The sequence below is a fragment of the Gavia stellata genome, chromosome 29 (genome assembly GCF_030936135.1).
Source record: "Gavia stellata isolate bGavSte3 chromosome 29, bGavSte3.hap2, whole genome shotgun sequence".
Classification (NCBI taxonomy): Eukaryota; Metazoa; Chordata; class Aves; order Gaviiformes; family Gaviidae; genus Gavia; species Gavia stellata.
In genome coordinates this window covers 4165716-4186600 of record NC_082622.1, presented here as the reverse complement: position 1 = coordinate 4186600, position 20885 = coordinate 4165716, and the positions used below count along the sequence as shown (strand labels likewise).

The window sequence follows — 20885 nt, the reverse complement described above, 5'->3', positions numbered from 1 at the left end:
ACAATCAGATAAATAGATCAGATCAAAATGTATGTGGAAAAATACTACGACTGCCAGGCTTTTGAATTCAATAACCAATTCTGCTGAAAGCCTTCCAAGGCAATTTAATAATGCTGTAAAAATGAAGCATGGGTTACAAAAAGATGCATTTGTTTTCTAGATATTTTTTTCTGATCTCCTTGTATGGCCAGGCGACAACAGCTGGCCATTCTACAAGCGATAGTTACTAGTTTTCATCTCTACCACTAATGCAACCTTCTTTTATCAGAACTTCATTTACAGGAAATTCCTTCTGACATAAAAGAGGGCCACATGTTCTGATGGTGAAAATTAACATGATAATCACAGCTTCTGAATTTGAATGTAACAGCGGAAGTGGGAAATAACCTAGGCCGATCACATTTCCTGGTAAGGTGACTCAAAAGTAGGAAAAAACCCATCATAAATCAACAACAGAATTCCCACATGCCCGAGACTGAAAGGCAGGAAAGCAGCTTGAAGACACACATCTTGCCAGATCCTTTCCATTAGACATTTAAAACCAAACCTCTGGTTCAACTTAACATCCCATTTATTAATCTACTCAAAGTCTGAAAACAAAGGGGTTCCCATTTGGACGAACAGAAGAAGTCCCGCCACCCCCACCCAGCAGGAAGAAGTCTAGAGGGTGGGTGCAAGATAGGAGAGGTGAAATCCCAGAGCCTGCTTCCACACACAGGGCTCCCGGAGTTGAGGGCTCCGCTCAAGCAAGAGCATCCAGCCAAGGCTTGAGGTGTGCAGAGGAGTGAGGAAAGAGCAGAAGCATTTCAAGAGACCAGCAGGGCAAACACTTCTGTTACCTGCATTGCTGTAGGACAGAAGAATCCCAGTCGTGGATCAGGGCCAGGCCTTTGAACAAAGCTGATCCTTGGAACAAATCTGATCCTTGGAACAAATCTTTACACCTGCTAAACACATGCATGCTTAACTTGATGCCTGTGATTAATCCACTGGCCTCAAGCATTTAACTGTGAGCACAGGCATTTGCAGAATTGTGGTCTGTGAGAGTGGAAATTTTCAAGCATGGCTGTTTGCAACACAAAACTTTCATCGCGACTGGTGCTGAGCTCTATACAAGCGTCTTGGTAAGCAAACTTACCAATAAGCTTTATTTACATCGTCAGGCATGCTGGGCAACTAAAAACCTCCCTATTTGTGATGCAGCCACTGAACTGCAGGAAAGCAGCAGCTCTCCTCTAGAAGTGTATGTGGCTTTACTAATACTGTTCTTGCTCACCTGTGCGGAAGAGAAAACAAGAGCAGAGTTTTAATGTAACACCAAGGATCTATTTCTAAAGGAAACCAGAACCGTGCTATTTATTCTGGGGGTTTAAATTTTGCCAGGCAAAGTGTTTTGAGTTACTCCAGAGCAGGACATTTTTATTTATGGAATTCCCTTAATCCATTATAAAAATCCTCTGAGCTAAATCAGCTTCCCGGTATCCAAATCTCGCGGATAACACAACTCACTCCAAAGATGTTTATTTACCAATAACCATTCCTCTAGGCCAAGCTTACCAGCCTGTATCTTTATCCCTGGGATAATGCTAAGTCCCCATCTGACAACCTTATTTCTCTTGGGGAATTACAAAGGCATGAATTTAGAAACATGGTTTTTGTTTTCACAACTTGCTTAAACCAACTTTCTCTTCCCAAGTTGCTGAATGAACCAATTATCAAGAGAATGTCACAAGAATGAACAAGAACGTTTTGTCACCAAGGGCCACGCAGCTTTGCAGTGACCAGAGGACAGGCTGCTGGGAGAAAGGATGCGGATCCCAGCTCCAGCCCTTGTTGCAAGAACTGTGAAGCAGGTACTCACGACTGCCGGGGTGAGAACAGGAGTGGTGTGGGGACATCTCTGCACAGTCATCCTGCTTAGAGTCACAGAGGACACAGCGGCTAAACTGCTGGTTCAGTGGCTGGACGCATGGAAGAATCTGGCTTCAATTTTTTTCCTTTCTTTTTCTTCCATTACTTAATTCCAGAAACAATGTATATCGAAGAGCAAACTTGGCTGGGGATTATTTCTTTTTTGCTAGAAAAATAAGACATGTAGTAGAACTCCTGCTAACCCATATCAGATGGCGAAGAAGCAATTTAAGGGAGCTGGTGCAGATGGGAATTGCTGTCCATACACTGGCTAGATTACTCTGGAAATCAACATCTATTGTGAAACATTCTTGAAATCAACCAGTATTGTCACCTAGTTATTCCAAGAATGATGTAACAGGTCTTTGACAGATGGCTTTAAAGAGGACCAACCCAAACATGCTTTTTATTTTACAAGACTTTTATTCTGTTTCACAGATTTGACTATTACAGCAGTGAAATTATTACAAGTGACTCATAACATTTAGTTCCAAATAAAAGTAGAAAAACACAGAAACGATAAAGGAAAGTTAGATGAGATGTGTGGTAAATGTGTTTTAAGAGCACAGAAAAAGTATATAAAAATACATTAGGATCAAGAATTTTGCAGACAGGTTTTGATTTAGTTACTATTTTGACACCACAATCACAGAATCACAGAATGGTTGAGGCTGGCAGGGACCGCTGGAGGACATCTGGTCCAACCCCCTGCTCAAGCAGGGCCACCCAGAGCCCGTTGCCCAGGACGGTGTCCAAGCGGCTTTTGAATCTCTCCAAGGATGGAGATGCCACAGCCTTCCTGGGCAACCTGTGCCCAATCTTGGTCACCCTCAGAGTGAACAAGTGTTTCCTCATGTTCAGAGGGACCCTCCTGTGTTTCAGTTTGTGCCCATTGCCTCTGGTCCTGTCATTGGGCACCACGGGAAAGAGTCTGGCTCCGTCCTCTTTGCACCCTCCCTTCAGGTATTTATATACATTAATAAGATCCCCCCCAGAGCCTTCTCTTCTCCAGGCTAAACAGTCCCAGCTCTCTCAGCCTTTCCTCATAGGAGAGATGTTCCAGTCCCTTAATGATCTTTGCGGCCCTTCGTTGGACTCTCCAGTATGTCCATGTCTCTCTTGTACTGAGGAGCCCAGAACTGGACACAGTACTCCAGATGTGGCCTCAGCGGTGCTGAGTAGAGGAGAAGCATCACCTCCCTTGCCCTGCTGGCAATACTTTGTCTAATGCTGCCCAGGATACCACTAGCCTCCTCTGCAGCAAGGACACATTGCTGGCTTATGGTCAATTTGGTGTCCACAGGACCCCCAGGTCCTTTTCTGCCACACTGCTTTCCAGCTAGGTGCCCCAGCATACATTGGTGCATGGGGTTGTTCCTTCCCAGGTGCAGGACTTCGCACTTCTGCTTGTTGAACTGCATTAAGTTCTTATCAGCCCACTTCTCCAGCCTGTCGAGGTCCCTCAGGATGGCAGCATGACCCTCTAGCGTACCAGCCACCCCTCCTGGTTTTGTGTCATCAGCAAACGTGCTGAGGGTACACTCTGCCCCATCATCCAGATCATTAATGAAGATGTTAAACAGGACTGGACCCAGTATTGACCCCTGGGGTACTCCGCTAGTTACTGGCCTCTAACTAGAGTTCGTGCCACTGATCACCACCTCTATGCCCAACCATTCAGCCAGTCTTCAACCTACCTCACTGTCTGCTCATCCACCCCATACATCAACAGCTTGTCTATGACGATCTCCTTCGACAGTCTCAAAGGCCTTCCTGAAGTCCAGGTAGACAGTATCTGCTGCTCTCCCCTCAATCTACCAGGCCAGTCACTTCATCGTAGAAGTTTATCACGTTGCTCAAGCATGACTTTCCCTTGGTGAAGCCGTGCTGGCTACTCCTGATGAATTTTTTGTCGTTTGTGTGCTTGGAAATGGCTTCCAGGATGAGCTGCTCCATCACCTTCCCAGGGGTTGAGGTGAGGCTGATGAGCCTATAGTTTCCTGAGTCCTCCTTCTTGCCCTTCTTGAAGACAGGAGTGACATTTGCTTTACTCCAGTCTTGGGGCACTTCTCCCAGTTGCCATAATTGATCAAAGATTATTGAGAGTGGCCTTGCAATGACATCTGCCAGCTCCCTCAGTACTTGTGGGTGCATCCCTTCAAGGCCCATGGACTTACATATGTCCAGTTTGCTTAAGTATTCCCTGACCTGATCCTCTTCCACCAAGGGTACATCTTCCTTGCTCCAGCCTTTCCCCCTGGTCTGTGGAACCTGGGATTCCTGAAGGCCGGTCTTGCTAGTAAAGACGGAGGCAAAGACGACATTTGGTATTTCAACCTTTTCCATGTCCTGTGTAACCAGGTCCCCTGTCTTGTTGAACAGTGGGCCCACATTTTCCCAGTCTTCCTTTTGTTGCCTATGTTCTTATAGAAGCCCTTCTTGTTGTCTTTGACATTCCTGGCTGAATTCAATTCCATTTGGGCTTTAACTTTCCTAACGTCAGCCCTGGATCCTCAGACAATATTTCTGTAGTCCTCCCAGGTTACCCATCCTTGCTTCCACCCTCTGTATGCTTCCTTTTTGTGTTTGAGTTTGGCTAGGAGTTCTCTGTTCATCCACACAAGCCTCCTGGCATTTTTGCCTGACTTCCTGCTCATTGGAATGGAACTCTCTTGAGCTTGGAGGACGATTCTTGAATATTAACTGTCTTCCTCAGGCCCCTCTTCCCTCCAGGGTCTTATCCCACAGGACTCTTCCAAGCAGATCTTCGAAGAGGCCAAAGTCTGCTCTCCTGAAGTCCAGGGTTGTGAGCTTGCTTTTTACCCTCCTTCCTGCCCTCAGGATCCTGAACTCCACCACCTCATGGTCGCTGCAGCCAAAGCTGCCTTTGATCATGAACAAGCCCCAGCTTGTTCATGAGTATAAGGTCTAGCAGAGCACCTCTCTTTGTTGGCTCCTCTGTCACCTGCAGGAGGAATTTATCATCAATCCACTCAAGGAACCTCCTGGATTGCTTATATTCTTGCTGTGTTGTCCCTCCAGCAGACACGAGGGTGGTTGAAGTCGCCCGTGCAGACCAGGGCCTGCGAACTCAAACCCAAGGCTGCTCCCATCTGTCCGTAGAGGGTCCGATCCTCTTGTTCTTTCTGGTCAGGTGACCTATAGCAGACGCTCACTATAATGTCACCTTTACCTGTCCTCTCTTTAATCCTAACCCATAAGCTCTCCGTCAGCTCCTCATCCATCCCCAGGCAGAGCTCCATGCACTCCAGCTGCTCTCTCATCTAAAGGGCAACTCCCCTTCCTTGTTCTCCTATCCTGTCCTTCCAAAAGAGTCTAGAAAGCCTACCATCTGGAAAGCACAGTATATTGAAAACTGTTAATTAGAAAGGTGATAAATCCAAGAGTATATAAAAGGCAAAAATGAAACAGAAAAATGAAAGGAAGATGTGTGTGTGTGTGAAGTCTATTTTATGGCAAACTTCCAGTCCTTTGGCCACTATAAAGCAAAGTCAGTGGATTTCATATAAATTCTCTGTATAAAGGAATGTCTATGAACTGTGTACAATATGGCCCAGAATAAACATCTCATTATCAGGCTAACAGAGCTCCTCACAGAGGAAAAGAAGGTGCTTATGTCACGGTTTCATCTCCTCAGTATAATACTGTCCGGAATTGGACTAGTGCCCCAAAATACCATTTTAGGAACAACACAAATTCCTTTAATGGAAAGGAAATGCAGCAACCCGCCGACGCTGCAGAAGCGGGGCGCTAGGCAATGGCCTCACTACTGCACACTTGCTTTAAAGTTCGTGTGGTTGACTGGCAGGGGGTGAGCCTCCGTGTTGAACACCCAGTCGTCCAGGGACAGCACATCATCTTCACAGAACAGAAGATAGAGGTACCTGGAGCCATAAGGCAAAGGGCAGGAAGAAGATGGTCACAAAGGGAGATTAAAGGAAACTTAAGGGGGACTCCAAGCACGCGCAAGCAAGCACTGTCAGCAAGACTGTGGTGGGTGCTGCCATTGGCCTCAAGCTGCCACAAGTTATGGTGACATGTTTCCCAATTGCCTGCCTCACTCTCCTGCTGGAAACTACCACCCCTGGTGCAAAGGTGGCAAAACAGGATGGGCATCTGCGCTCAGCCACCGCACAAACATTAGCTGGTGCTACCAGCAAAGGCAGATCTGCACCAAGGAGCAGCAAATTCAGGCTATAGTCATGCCTCCTCTGTGTGCAGGACACAAACCTGGCAGAGGAGACAGCTGTCTTTAAATCATCAGAGCTAGATTCAAGGGAGCTCAGCAGTCGGAGCCTCCCACTTAGAGCAGCTCTAAATCACAGGAAGAATCCTTTAAATCCAGCACATGAGCAGAAAGCTCGAGAGTGCCAATGACAGCACTGGTTCTACAGGAGGAAACTACCACAGCTTTGCAGCATCTGTAGCCTTGCCCAGTTTTCCTAAAGAGGATAAGACTTCCCCCTTATTATTAGAGACTTATTAAGCAGACAAGAGTGTTGATGCTGCAGGAATTGTGCTACTCTGAAAGGCCTCTGTGATATTAGACTTACTTCAGAGTCTCTGCGAGGAAAAAACTCTGTTGCATGTTGTCATGGGTTGGGGTTGTGGTGTAAACATCTCGGATGCCAGAAAAACCAGCTTCTACTCTACAATGTTTTTCCAGGGCCTGAGAAAGGAAGAGAAATCTCAGTAACACACAATAGCATGGAGTAACTCATTAATCATCATCAGTTGCATTACAAGTCAGCTTTACAAATCAAGTTCCAGGTTTACAGTAGCCTCTGCCTCTCACTGAAGAGCATGGTGATTACTCCAGACTCCAGGAATAAAGCTAGTTGTAATGAAATAGCAAGAGAAACATAAACCGCCTAAGTTAGTTGATTGATTGACCGTGACATGACACAGCAAAACCAGATCTCAAGTGGCAACTCTAGCTGCTTGCAGAGCTCTTTTCCAGGGCAGTAGACAAATGACAGTTCTGCCCCTGAAACGCAGCTCCTCCTGGGACGTGGGGCAGCAGCCAATGGGCTACTGCATGAGCTAGAAGGAGGTGAGGGACTTTCTGGCTGGGAGGTCTTTGTGGGAAGAAGACAAGACAAAGGGCAAAGGCAGGTTGGCTGATTTTCCCTGGCCAACTACGAACCAGTGCTTCTGAGCAGCCCAGATATTTTGCATAGAAGGTTGACTCCTTTCTGCAGAGGGCTGTTACATTAACAGCAGGTTTTGCTGGCTGCAGCACTCCTCTCCATAAACCTCCACTGTTTTGATTGACTGACTGATTTTAGCATAGCCCAAAAGGGAGAAGAAAACATTCACAATGATCAACAGAGATGCCACACTAAATTGAGCTATTTTGTGTGTTCCTGCTCCATTGCTAACTTGTCTTAGTGTCTGACACAATTCAAATAATTTCTGCTCTTTTCATTGACCGAAGGAAAAAATTTTTAAGAATCCAGCAGCCTGTAAGACTTATTACTGCGAATTTTCCAACCATACCTTCACAACCTCCCAGCCCCACTGCCTGTACTTGGGATCGTGCGTCAGCCGCCACATGTACATGTAGCTTTCTACCACTTCTGGACGTAGGATGTAGTAGCGCTCGCTGAGTCTGGTTGCCATGGCTTCAGTTCCAGCATCAAAGCGAAAGGCTTCAGGGCCGAGTTTGGTATCTAGACAAAATCACACGCATGCAATGATCAGTTTGAGGAGAAAGCAAGTAAACAGACTGTCCAGGTGCTTTTATGCTGCTCAGGCTGCCAACATTTAACTAAGGCTTGCTTGAGGTCAGATGAGCAGATCAGTCATGCTTGTGTATCAGATCAACCTCACAGCTGATGTCAAAACAGGGACAACTCCACAGAGTGCATGAGCTGTGCCTGCTGCCCCTCCAGGTGCTGCTCATCCTGTGGTATGTCTGGGTACAATCTAGGTGAGGATGAAGCGTTTCTGAGCGTGGATACAACTGACAAAACACAGACTTGGACCAGATTTGAGTGCGGAGGGGGCAGGTACAAATCTCCCTCATGTCCTAGCACTTTCGCTGGGCTGGTATTTGCTCTGAGGAATTGCACTGCCCCTGACCCTGAGAGCAGAGTTCGTCACTGAAGACAGGCTCAGAACCCAGATGAGAAAGAACAGAGAGGCAGATCCTGTCCTAAAGCCTCAAAGAGAAAACACATTCAAAGGAAAATCTAGCCATGCAGCTGACCCTGCCATCACAGAGATATTGATACACCACTCCCAGGCAGGGCGTTTGTTTCACAATTATCAGTCCACCAGACTGAGCCATTTCACCTGCACTGCAGCAGAGAGGCTGTAAGAAGTGGTATCTGGGACCTGCAATCACTTCTGCCTTTCCGCTAGCAGCCTCTTTGACAAGAAGACATCAGGATGATGGGGAAGGTTTAATCAATTTCACTGGTATTTTATAAATAAAACATTAAGAGTACCTTGATCTTTTCCAGTGTCCCTTACATGAGAATCTCAATCTCTTGCAAGCATTAGCCAGCACTCAGATCCCTACTTTAAACACCAACTCTCTCCCTATTTGAAAAACAGGGAAACTGAGCACAGAGGTTGCTTATGATCATGCCAAATGGTTTCTCTTGCTGCACCCATGTGTCTACCACAAGGCTGTGTTTCAGGGAGCAATTTTATTTCTCTAAATATTTTGCACACCTTCCCTGGGCCCTCCTGTCTGCGTGGGGCTCTAACAGCGATCGGTAGTTGGACTATTTGCTGAGAGCCAGGGTGACATGCACAGACATTCTCTGCAGAACAATGAGCTTGCTGATATGACAGCATCGTAACCAGTGTGGGCAGGCTTGCTACTGTCCTTTCTATGCTGATGGATATTGCTGAAGGTGAAAATTGACTCCAGGCACTTGCAACCAGAGGGTTATTAGTTCAGGTGGCTTGTTTTAGTTCTGTAAGTGCTGGAGGGAAAAAAGAGTTATTTGCAAACATCATTTCAGGTTAGCTTGAAGTTTATTGGGCAAACATGCTGGACACTGGCTGCCAATATGGGCTGGCTGATGTGGTGAAGGTGTGAAACCACCTTTGGGAACAGTTAGTGCAGACAGACCTGTGCTTGACAAGGTCCCGGAAAGCAGACTGCTGCTTCGCTGCCTGCAGCCTCAGAAGAGCTACAGAGATGCCTACAAAGAAAGGAGCAGTGTCCAAAGCAAGCCTATCTTGCTGAAAGCCCTGCAGGCAGAGAACTAACCCATTCTCTCATTCATCACCAGTCACTGCTCTCCCAAAGCACTGACTGATAAGCCCACTGGGTGGTGAAATAAATTTTACTGGACTTGTGAAATAGAAAGACTTAGCCAGCCTCTGCTTAGACAACAGGAGCCTTAGGGAGAGGCTGAGTAACTTCATTTTTTTGGTTCCTACCAGCAGCTACAGGTATCCAACACTCTCCTGTTGGGCTTCTCAGCTGCTCTGCTCCATATAGTGGGACACCCTGCAATTAATCTCTGTTCATCTCCCCTTCTTGACTGCAAAGGTATGTAAAAGGACAGACTCAAACTATAGTCGTGTTGGGAGAAGGCTAGTTCTGTGACTGGGAGGCAGGACTAGGATTCAGCTCTGTGTTCATTTCCCAACTCTGCCACAGGAGCTCACATCTGCCAGTCCCTCTGCTCCAGCTGTCCGCTATGTAAAACATACCGCTCTCTCTTCTACATATCCCAGAAAAGACAAGTGAAAATCATACACAGGGATGCAGATGCTGCTGAAGCACAAAATACCCTACTGCAAACCTCTGCCACGCAAAACCTGAGTCTCCTAAGGCTGTAAGCTATCCCTAACTAACATTTCCTAGGCAGCCCACAGGTTTACCTGAGCGTGCGTAAGACTCGTGACACGTGTTTGTTATTTCTGCAGCGAGATCCACGTAATGTTGCTTCCTCTCTTCTCCGGCGTGTTCAGCTCCAAGCGCTATCATGCCCCCAGAGAAGCAAGCCAAGTGGCCCATTTTGTGATCCAAAATGCCACCCCTCCATTCAGCAATGTAGGTCAATCCTCCAGCAGACTTTTTGACCAAATGTTTTTCTATTGCCTAAAGGGATGAATATCAGGATTTCAGGACACTTAGTGGACAGGGTAAGGGGCGAATACCAAGGAAACCCAAAGATCTGAGACATTTTTGCCTGAAACATTCTGATGAACAATGTCCCCCACAAAAAATAAACGAGCAGCAACCTGCTCCTTACCTCTAGTGCATCATCATACATCTTTTTAGCTTCAGAGTCTTTCTTGTCTGACATCAGCCAAGATTTGATGAGATATTCATAAAAGCTGTCCCCAAGCCCCCCAATGGAGACATGGTCTGTAGTGGGAAAGCCAGAAAAGAACTTCAGGTTCATGATATACAATGAGCAGCTGCTTTACAAAGAGCAAACAACCATGTCCTATTTAATGCCCTTGTTCTCTCCTTCCTCTTTCCAGCTTCCTGGGGAGAGCTTGCTGCATTTCTTTTTCAAAAAGGAAGAAAGGTGGAAAGTGCAATCAGAAGAAAAATGTTCTGTCATTTTACAAAGCATTAGTATCCCTTACCAAAACTGTTCAGAGGTCTTATTTTGCAACAGTTATTTATACTGCAACTTGAAGATGCTTCCTGTTTATGAAGCAATCATCATAAATCCCAGCCTCATAAACCAAAAGCAATGGCAGGTATTGATAGATCTCTACCTACATGAAGCCACTGGGTGCTGCCTCCCTGCCTCAGGAAAGGGAGAACGCATGTTGGATCACACAGAGCTGCCAGCAAGGGGCTGCTATAGGGACCTCTCCATCGTGCCATTTGTATTCCTGGCTCATGGGGGGACTCTGTGCCCTGGGGAAAGCTGGGGTTGTTGGCGTATTAAAATGATAAAGTCAGGTACAAGGATGTGCACTGAATATTTTCTCCTGCAGAAATCGGATTTTCAAGGCTATCTGTTCAGAGTACACAATGCTATGACCTTACTGGAGAGGAGGATGCTGAAGAATTGCACCATGAAATGGGCATGACAGCTGCAGGTTTCTGCCTGGGGGGAACTGCTGGATGGATTTATATCTTTAAACTATGTCACAGGGGGAAAAGCAGCATTCATTCTTTCAAGCAGCCAAGTACTCCCCTTTTTAGAAGAGCAAGACAAATTACCCACCATGGACTGAACCATCCCGGTTAGTTAACAGTGTCCACCTCTGCGTCTGCACGCATCCCCATTTTAAATGTAAGCAGATGCAGCAGGGTTTTCGGAGTTAGCTGTTCAGATTTTTATTTTCCCGTTCACTGTACATATATAAAGTCCTGAGGCTTATTCTAAATGCTAAATCCTACCAACAGAAGAGATCAACAGCCATGCATTTTCCTGACCTGAAGAGCAAATATCCCTGATAGAGTGTGTCCAATGATCCACAGAATAATCCATAGCAAAACAATGAGATCAGACGCACGAATTCAGAAAAAAAGAGGACAGACTATTTGCAAACAGCGGCTGCACAGCCTGTCTTTAAAGAGAAGCTCTGTGAGCCTAAGTGTGTCATTCATAAAATCACCAAAGCAGGAGCTCTGGTATGTAATTGCTTTCCATATGGCATCAGCTTTGCCAGCATTTGCCTCCTAGGCACTTTGCATAAACAAATCTCTTATTTCAGCAGGGGACCGTGCTTTAATTTTCTAAAGGTAACAACTGCACTCAGAAGAGGTACAGCACTGCCTCTTCATTTAGAAGATCTGCTCATTCAGCCAGGTCAAAGATACACCTTTTAAGAAAATCACAGCAATTCCACGAAAAACAGCTTCCCGCAAAGAGCTTTAATGACAAGAGAGAAAATGAGAGCCTGGCACCTACAGGGAACATCTCTGTGGCAGGCTGCAGCTGCCTCCTTACTTTGGTCCTAATCTATTTCTCACCAGCAGTATTGGAGATGCAGAAGAGGCTGATCAGCCTTTTCCCTCACTGGAATACGGATTCAGACCACAAGGTCATATTATGAGCAACTGCCACAAACAGCCTGTGCCATGAGTTGCCCTCATGACGTGAAAGTCTAGGAGAGAGGTTATCTCTAGTCCTTTTGCATAAATCAGCCTATCTCAGAACAAGTAATCAGAGGCGACTTTTAATAAGCTCCAAGTGCCAGCAACAGGCCTCTCTATATGTCAGCAAGGGGTGGGAGCAGGTCAGTACAATGAAGTAAAATTTGCAGACATAAATAGAAATTTAATCAGTGGCAGAAGAGATGAATACTGAGTATGAAGCTGAGTATTTTAACCATCTGAATTAAGAGCACAGCTCTTCAGTTTCCCAGAGATTCTGTAACGATCAGTTAGGGCAACAGACAGGCACTTCTCCTCTCAGCACCAATGAATAGGCAGAATTAATGCTTGCGTCTGGGAAAATGTGCCGTGGGGCTGCCAGTTGGGAATAACCTAAAGAAAATGGCATCTCAGGGGTGCGGTAGGGGACGGGAGATTAGCTTTTCAAGTGGAACATACTGCAACAACTCCACAGAGACAAATGTGGAGGGGAAGATGAACTGCTTACAAAGGGATTGGATAACTCTGAAGATCAATTAATGGGACAAACACAGAGCCTATTTTCTTTCCTCATGGCACCAAAGGACAGCTCCGGTTTAATGGGACAACTGCAACCATCCAAGATGCTTTGTTGGGACACCTTTCAAGCCAAGCCCTGTCAATTACCATTAGAGGTGCTGATGTGGCAGTTAAAGGTCAGGGATTGCTCACTGCTAGTGCTCTCTCAGTGTCTCAGATAATGGCAGCCATGCAACTGCCTGTCAGTTACAATCAGAGCTATTAATACAGTAGTTAGAAGGTCTGGAGCTATCTAGAAGAGCAAACAGTGCAACGAGACACAGGGACACCAGGTAATGCAATGACTCAAAGAAAACTGCCTAAACAATATAAATGTAATCCACTGACAGGTTAAAAACAGCTTCTGCAAAAAGACACTTTTCTTTCCTTTGACGGAGAAACACAAAATCCAGAAATTCTCCCTTGCCAAAACAAACAAATCCATAACAGAGCGGGAAGTTGAGGTCAGAGATCTGGGGCACAGCAGCAGAAGTAGCCTCTCATTTTCCTACCAGAGGGCAAGCTCCTGCCCTTTGGTGGCACAAAAAGAGGGGTACAGTCTCTTCTCTGGGTAAGGAAGGGACTGTGTGGGTAAAGCAGGAAAGTAAATAACCTTTCCCTGGGTATACTGCTTCTAATATTTCCTTGCTCTTTTCAAGCCCTTTCTTGGTTATTGCTCCTCTTTTGTATCAGAGCAGTATCTATTTAATGCCCATGCCTTCAGTGCTGGCCAGTGCTGGGTTCCCAACAACGGAAAAGAACATGTACTTGTCCCACCCTTCTTGCACAAAATTGCACTATGCAGAGGTACCACGGTGACAGGTACACAAATGGACACAAGAAAACGCATCCCTAGATCCCAGGGGGATCTGAGAGTCTGTAAGCCCTCTGCCTCTCCAGGTGGTTCCTTACTTGCTCCAGCCCACTCAGGAAGTATATCTCATAGCGCTTCTGCTCACAGCCTTCATGTGCAACCCCCAAGGAGGTCTGTGGGCTATGTGATGACTGCAGGATGAGGTCTTAAAGAGATGTGCTGACTTCTAATATCTGTGTGATGAACCATGTACCATTATCCTCCCCTGTGCAAGAGAGGCCCTAATTCTCTCTGGAGGTGAGACACTCGGCTGGAAACAAGGCTGATGGAATAAGTGTACAATTACTATATTGCATCTTACAAATTGGGTTGCATTATCTAATCACATGTATAACAGGCTGCCTAACAAGACATTTCCTTGGCTTGCTGCTCTGACACTTGCTATTGCTTCCTAAAGAATAACAGAAAGACTGAAATGCTCCAGGCAGGACTCTAAAGGCAGAGTGATACCTACGCTGCACCCAGTTCCCTGTCACCGGGCTAAGAAAGTTGGGATAAAGGCCCTGTGGCTTCTCAATTCTGTTCAGGACTTTGCGGATGTTCATCACCTAGGAGAGATGAGAGACAAGAACTGTGTTACTTCTCTGCTGAAAAAGCTGACGGTTTTGCACTGTCACTGAGAACTCAGTAATGCATCAGTGCTGATCCCTGGCTGAACAAGCACCGCAGCCTGTAACGTGAATCATCATGCAAGCAGAACCCAACAACATGGCTCTCTGTTGAGAGGGCTATTATGGAGAAACTTTTCTGCTGGACTCCTCAGCACAATCTTCATCCAGCTCTGTGTGATTTTAGAAATGATTCTAAAAACCCTGGAAGGCCCCAGTTCAGCAAGCAGTGGAAGCAGTTTGCTAACAGTGGTCCAGAAGCAATCTTGAGGATTTGGGATCTGGGTGGAAATGTATGATATGTGGAGGGTGATTTTTTCCATGATCCAAAGGGAAAGGAGTGACAGGGATGAGTGACTCACACAGTACTTAAATTCACCATGTGGTCACTTAACATGATGAATTGGGGCCTTTAATTTCAACAACAGACAGCTCCTTTAATATGCCAGAACAGCTGTACTTATTATCTAAAACCTCCCTTGATTTCACCCCCATTAAATCCAATAGGCCTTACCCATAAGGGACAAAGTTAAATGGTATGCAGCATAAATATTCTATTATAATCTACAGAGCAGCTAATACACTCTAAACCTTTTATAAAATTAGACAATTTGTACGCCAAAAGCTGGCTACAGACTTAAGTCGGTGCTTCCAAGTAAGTCGTCAGGCTGCATAATATTTACTGAAGTTTAGTAGCATGGCATATTAATGACATGTTTGAATAAAAGACACAGATGGACTTTATTCTTGCTAAAATCACACAAGTCCCAAGCTGCAAGTTAATGAGTTGATCTGTTCCTCTGAAGTAATTTCCCACAGGATGGGCTGTTTGAGCCCACATCATCCTACATTTTTTCTCTCAGAGGGTGTTAGGATGAATACGATACATTTTCTGTGGCACACACCAGGCACATTCAGCTCAGGAGTGTCCCTTAGAAAGGTTCTGTCCTTACTCCTCTATGGGCTTAGGAGGCAAAGAGGAAAACATGTTAGGCTGGGGACAGAGGCTTGACTCTGGCTCAAAATGCCACAGTTTGAACCTGGAATATGGATGCAATTCTAGTTTTTAATGGTGCATCTTCTTGCCCTTGTGTTTTCAGTGCTCATCTCTCTCCCCCCACCTTCATCTCCTTCGCACACATTTTCTTTCCATACCACTGTTCCCTTTACCAGTCTTTTCTCAGCTCCCCGCTTCCTCTGAGCAATTTGTCATTATCACTGTCCTCAGGAATCTTTAGCTTGTCTCCTTTATTTCAAATCACTAGTCTTTCTTTATCTTCCCTATAGAGTTTCCTGGGTTTCTAGTTTTCCTTCACCCTCTGCTTTTCTCTCCTGCTCACCCCTCTGCAACATTCCTCTTGCTCACCCTACCCTTATTGCTTTCCATACACTCCATCCTATTCTCCATTTTGCTCTTCTAGCTTTTTCCTTCTCTTTCTTTCTGTCTCTTCTTCAAATTCTCTTCTTGTTTCAAAACTGTCAGACCTGCACTGGAAATATCCTGGAAAAGTACCATTTTGAGCTTTTTATTGGCAATCCTAGAACCACTGTCTGTTTTCACCCCACTGTGGGACTCTGCACAGGCCCCATTTCCTTTGGGCTCATGAGGGCAGTTTGGATTCTAACTGAAACAATTTGTCTCCCTCAAAGCTGGTTCCTCAGGGACGTGCAGCGAAAGCTAATGACTTGCTGGTATCCAACAGCATATTTATTAAGTTACTCTCACATGCACTACAAGATCACTTGTGGAAAAAAAAGCTCCAGGTAATGTATAATATTAATAGATTTTCAGTTACAAGTCACACAAAAGGAATCCAATATGTCAACTGTCAGGCCTTTCCTACACAAGAAATCTCAGCAGAAATCTTGCTGGCTGGAGCATAACATTTAATGCCTGTTTAGAGTAAAAAGGTCTGCAAGTACAAGGCACTACTATTTGGATATCAGAATTAACAATTATCTTTGCAGTCTGCATCCAACAGATGGTTTAATTTTGGCTGTGTCTTTGTCTGAGTAAGTTTTTGCTACAATTTTGCACAACTGAGACATTAGGAAAAACAGCCCCATCTCCCCAGTGGGTGCAAGTGATGGAGAGGCAGGTGAAGGGGCTACAGCAAATGTAAATGGCCAAAGAAAACATGAGGGTAGCCGCCTTCCAAGGCCTATTGGTGTGACGGGATCTCTAACAAGAGCTTGCTGTGACCTTTTCAGTGAGCTGGTGCATAGGATGCTCTGAGGCCTGCAAGGCACAGGTTTCTGAACCAGTGTCCCACTCTGGAAGGTTTCTCCTCTGGTGAGTTGTACTGGTGTTGGGGAGAAGGAGCACTTAGCTGCCATGTTGTCTGCTGCAGGCAGACCAAAGTGCTGCTCTGCTCCAGCACGGACCCCAGGAGAATGAAGAGACCAATTCACTGAAGACCAAGTTGGGAAGTACTTGCCTTTTCTGCAAACACTGGGTTGCCAGAGAGTTCCGAGAGGTGCAGGAATTCTAAGTGCAAGGTACCGAATTCTGCTAAGATGCTGCTTCCGGCAGATGCCCAACCCCAACTCCAACTCATGCCACTGCAAGGAGAGAAAAGGGAGCCTTCATTGCCAGGAAAACACAGCCAAAGCCTGAGTTCTCCCCCCCCTGCCTTTGCTATGTGCATGCAGTGCACATCAGGTCTCAACAGGGGCCATGTAAAGGACATACATACATAGATTTTTAGGACTCCTACAGGAGCAGTTCTAGTGGGATGGAGGAATAGTTTTACAAAGGATTGTTTAGGATAGGGCAAACACACAGAGTGCACATGCTGGGAAACTGCAGTTTTTGTGGGAGAGTAATCCCTCCCAAACAGATCAGCTTAAAGCAAACTCTGGAAGAACACTGACAACTTGCCCTACACAAGACACTTTGGGATAAAATGTGTCTGTAAGTAGCCTATGCTGAACCCTCGCACCACCTCAAATGTCCCACAAGTCCAACAAGTCTGCTATTTTATGGAGACTGTCCCTAAGCACCTTGTTTCAACAAGATCTCACACTTTTTGTATATACTTGACACTGACATTGCCAACATATGCTTGCTTGCAAGGGGGTACAGCAACATCAGCACTAGGGGACAGATATCATTGGGCAAACCTGACCATAATGAAAAAAAAAAAACCAAAACGGGACTCAACATCTGCACAGGACAAATCTGACTCTGAAAGCACCCCACTGGTGCTCATCTCATGCTCAGCAAGAGCAGAAGGGCCAGCATAAAACTACAGAAGGTGGCAAACTCTGCCTGAGGAAGCCAGTTACACAAAGTGCCTCTGCACCTACTTTTGACATACTGGGATCCTTTCTCAGTTTCTGTTTGTCTCCCCTCACCCTGCCAAATCCACGCAAAGAGAGAAATCAGCACTGAAGCAAAGCAAGGAGTCAATTCTGGGGATGAGGATGGCATCACTTCTCCCTTAAATCTCGGAAAAAACTAACCAAAGGACATGGAAGGGCAGAAGGTCTTCACGCACTAACAGCCTCACCCTTGGATTTGCTTTTACATTCAACCACTTCCTTCTTGTATCCCGCTGCTACAGATCACAGCTCCGCACCTCTCTGAAATCCACACAGACAGGAAAATGTCCTATATTCTTAAGCCTTGGTCCCAAAACAGCCTCTTCAGGTGCTGGCCCAGGGAAGCTTGGCCGATCCATCTCAGAAGTGACATAGCTTTGATGTTCACGTCTCTTTGCGAGCAGGGTTTGTGGTTGATACTGCTGAGGTAACAGGTTTCCAGTGATGGGGGGGTGGGGGTAACACTAGATGGCGCCTGAAAGCTTGGCTATTAGAAGAAAAAGGGTTTCTGTTCTTTACAGGAGGCTAAAACTAATGATCTTTCGGGGCGGGGGGGGGGGGGAAGTTTCCCCTCCATGTGATATACGGAAAACCATTTCAGGTCCAGAGCTGTTTGTTTCGCCTCCAGACAAAAAGAGCCATTAGATAAGCAATATGTTCACGCCGTTTCAAATTGCTCAGTCACTGCCAAACGTCAGCTTTCCCTGCAAACTGTCAGGAGGCTGTATCACCAGCTTTTCATTTGAAAACACTCTGTGCAGCTAAAATGGGTACCCCAATAACATGGAGTGTTTATGGCAGAAATCTCCCTGTGCAGGCAGAAAGGTCCTCCAGTCTGACCAGGTTAATGTCGGTATTAATATCCCATTGAAGATATCTGCTGAACCTGGCAGCAGCTGGCCCTGGGATGGGTGTGCTAAACAATCCCACGGTGTTCTCATATCTATAAAGAGTCAATTACTTTTTCTTTATTTACTGCACTGAAGGGACGTTGTAACAAATACGATCTCACAAACAGAAACTGCCTTCTGAGCTAGTTCAAATGAGGAGTGCTTAGAAGCAGCCAAATGGGGCCATGTCTGTTGTGACAGCGGCTATGCGGGGTCACAGCGGCAGACACAACCCTCCCCTGGGACCTTCAGTCCCAAACATGCAGCCAGGCAAGGACCGTGCTGCCAGGAACCCAAGCCCTGGGTTACAAATAACAGTAAAACTGCGGGAGAGGTGGTCTGGAGGAAACAGCGGATGGCTGCAATGTGTCCCTGGGTTAAAGAGCAGCCTGAAATGACCCCCTGCAGGAAAACATTTTTGCAGCATTACAGACTGGACAAACTGGGTCTTCACAGCTGTCCTGTTTTATAACATCTTAGAGGAAACTACCGTTTAAAGGACCTTGGTCTTCAAGACAAAAGGAAATGCCCAGAGCTCTCTTTATCCTTAAACACTGTCCAGTGCAAGCATGGACTGAAAATGGCTGTATCATCTCCTTCCCTCACAGAGATCTAAAGCAGCAAAACAGAGCCAAGTCAAGAGAAAGATCAGGAGAGGATGATGAGGAACAATCTGGAGGTGCAGAGGGTTTAGGGGAGATGTGAAGGAAAGCAGGGGCCAGGGACCTGGAAGAGGAGGCAGCAGGAGAGTAATCGCATTGCAACACACAGGCAGAGAGCACAGAGCAGCAGCCTGAGAAGACAATGTACTCTAGGACCTGGCAGACAACGTGGCAGTTGGACCAGCAGGATGGAAAACAAGCCTGTGTGAGATATGATATAGTGCCTGTGTGAAAACAGAAGGCCACAGGGAAGCACATCGGCAGAGAAGGGACACAAGAGGAAAAGGTGGTGTGAGGTGATAGGAAGAGATAAAGCCAGTTGGCTATGGGAAGAGCTGGGGGGGTGCGTGGCTTTGTACTTGGGTCCTCAAAAATGTATACGCAGAATTGACTTAACGCCAGCTTTTGTTTGTTTCAAATTTCTGAATGTCATTCTTAACCCACCCCCCCAAAGCTACCACCAACAAAAGCCTACACATGCTGCAAGACTCTCCTCCTTTTGAGATGATCAGGTCTCTCTGGAATTAGCACATCCTTGCAAAAGTACAATTCGAGAGAGAATTCCTTCTTGCAAAACTCTTCTGGGCTTTGGTTTGGCCCTGACATTTGGGTCAGCGTGCTCTCACAGCATCACCTCACTCTCCCCTGCTTCCACTTCCACATGCTATCTCACACGGAGTAACTCCCTTCCCCTTTGGGTTTACAGCCTTTGGCTGTTCATTGTGTTCCTGCGGTAGTCAGACTACAGATTTAGCTCGCTTCATCCTTGCTCCTAAATCAATTGATACTCTGAGCCCTCACAGCAGTTTCATGGCCCTGATGCCAGAGCTCAAGCCAGTAATACGGGTTCTGGACTGCAGGCTCAGCGTTATTTTGATTTTCTTTGCTCTTAGTCAAGGTCATCAGCAAAACATTTTGGGAATGTCTAGGCAGACACAGTCTGTTTCAATTGTCTTCACAAAGGGCAGGGGAGGGTTTGGCATTTCTGTGAAAGGTTAGTCTATGCCGAGTCTTTATCAGCCACAGAGGAAGCAGAATGTCTCTTCGGTAAAAAGAAACAATTAAAGTCGTGGTAGTGGCTCAAATTTTCACTGGGATCACGTGCAGATAAGACAATTGAAGGGTGACAGTGATATTTAAGCAATGGATCCACGTGAGCCACACATTCGAAAGTCTTGCACTTCACAGAGACGCGCGCCAAACAGGAGATTTGGCCTAGGAGATGAATAATGATTTTCATGGCTGCTGCTCTGAGTTTTGCAAGAGGTGAGGATGAAAGGCTTTTGTTAATCCACATTTCCTGCTGTCTCTGTTTCAGCCGGCGTGCAGCTTTTACACTGGGGGATTTGTTTGTAGGCATCAAAATGAGCCAATGAGCCCTTATTGGCAGAGAACACCGTCTACTAGCAAGAATCAGAGACTGGGAGTCCAGCCTCCAGGTTTGCCTCTGTTTGCTGACAGACCGTCAGCAAGCTATTTAACCCAGCTGCCTCGAAGCTCCCTTTCAGCATGAGAACACCATCTACCCGACATGAAATGTTGTGGCTTTAAGCGAAGGATACACACCTGGCTGAGTGCTGCCGGCAGGGAGAAAACTAGAGGATCTGTATAATCCCCCCTTTCTAGCAGCAGAACTGTCAGCCAGTCCCATCCAGTTCCTTTCCCAATTTTTCCAAACATGGAGCCTGGATAAATTCACATGCACATAGTTGGGCACACTGCAAAAATACAGAGAGCACCGCATGCTACGTGCAGACTACAAATAACCTTTCAAAGAAAATGAGAGTGAGGAAAATGCTATCGCAGCAGGGAGCCCTGCCAAGAGGTAGAGGAAGAAACTGCGGATAGCCCAAAATTAATAAAACACAGCTGGGTTTAACTTGAGTCACCTGCAATCTCTGCCAAGGCACCTCTTGGTTTTGAGCTGGCAAAACAAATGACCTCGAAGAATCTGCACTAGAGGGGGGCACCTCTGAGGAACTGCTGCTGTTCCTGCTTGAGTCC

The 20885-nt window shown here is 46.1% G+C and overlaps 1 protein-coding gene across 1 annotated transcript in view; it reads right to left on the bottom strand.

The window, feature by feature from the left end:
- Nucleotides 1-2311: 2311 nt before the first annotated feature.
- The window catches only part of MAN1C1 (mannosidase alpha class 1C member 1), a 68303-nt gene continuing 49729 nt past the window's right edge, over nt 2312-20885 (bottom strand). Inside the window, exons 6-12 of the mRNA XM_059830630.1 lie at nt 16444-16567; nt 13852-13945; nt 10155-10270; nt 9781-10000; nt 7432-7604; nt 6486-6601; nt 2312-5816 (exon numbers count right to left, since the gene is read on the bottom strand). Of these exons, the coding sequence (XP_059686613.1) occupies nt 5699-5816; nt 6486-6601; nt 7432-7604; nt 9781-10000; nt 10155-10270; nt 13852-13945; nt 16444-16567 (961 nt within the window). The 3' untranslated portion in view covers nt 2312-5698. The remainder of the gene's footprint in view (nt 5817-6485; nt 6602-7431; nt 7605-9780; nt 10001-10154; nt 10271-13851; nt 13946-16443; nt 16568-20885) is intronic.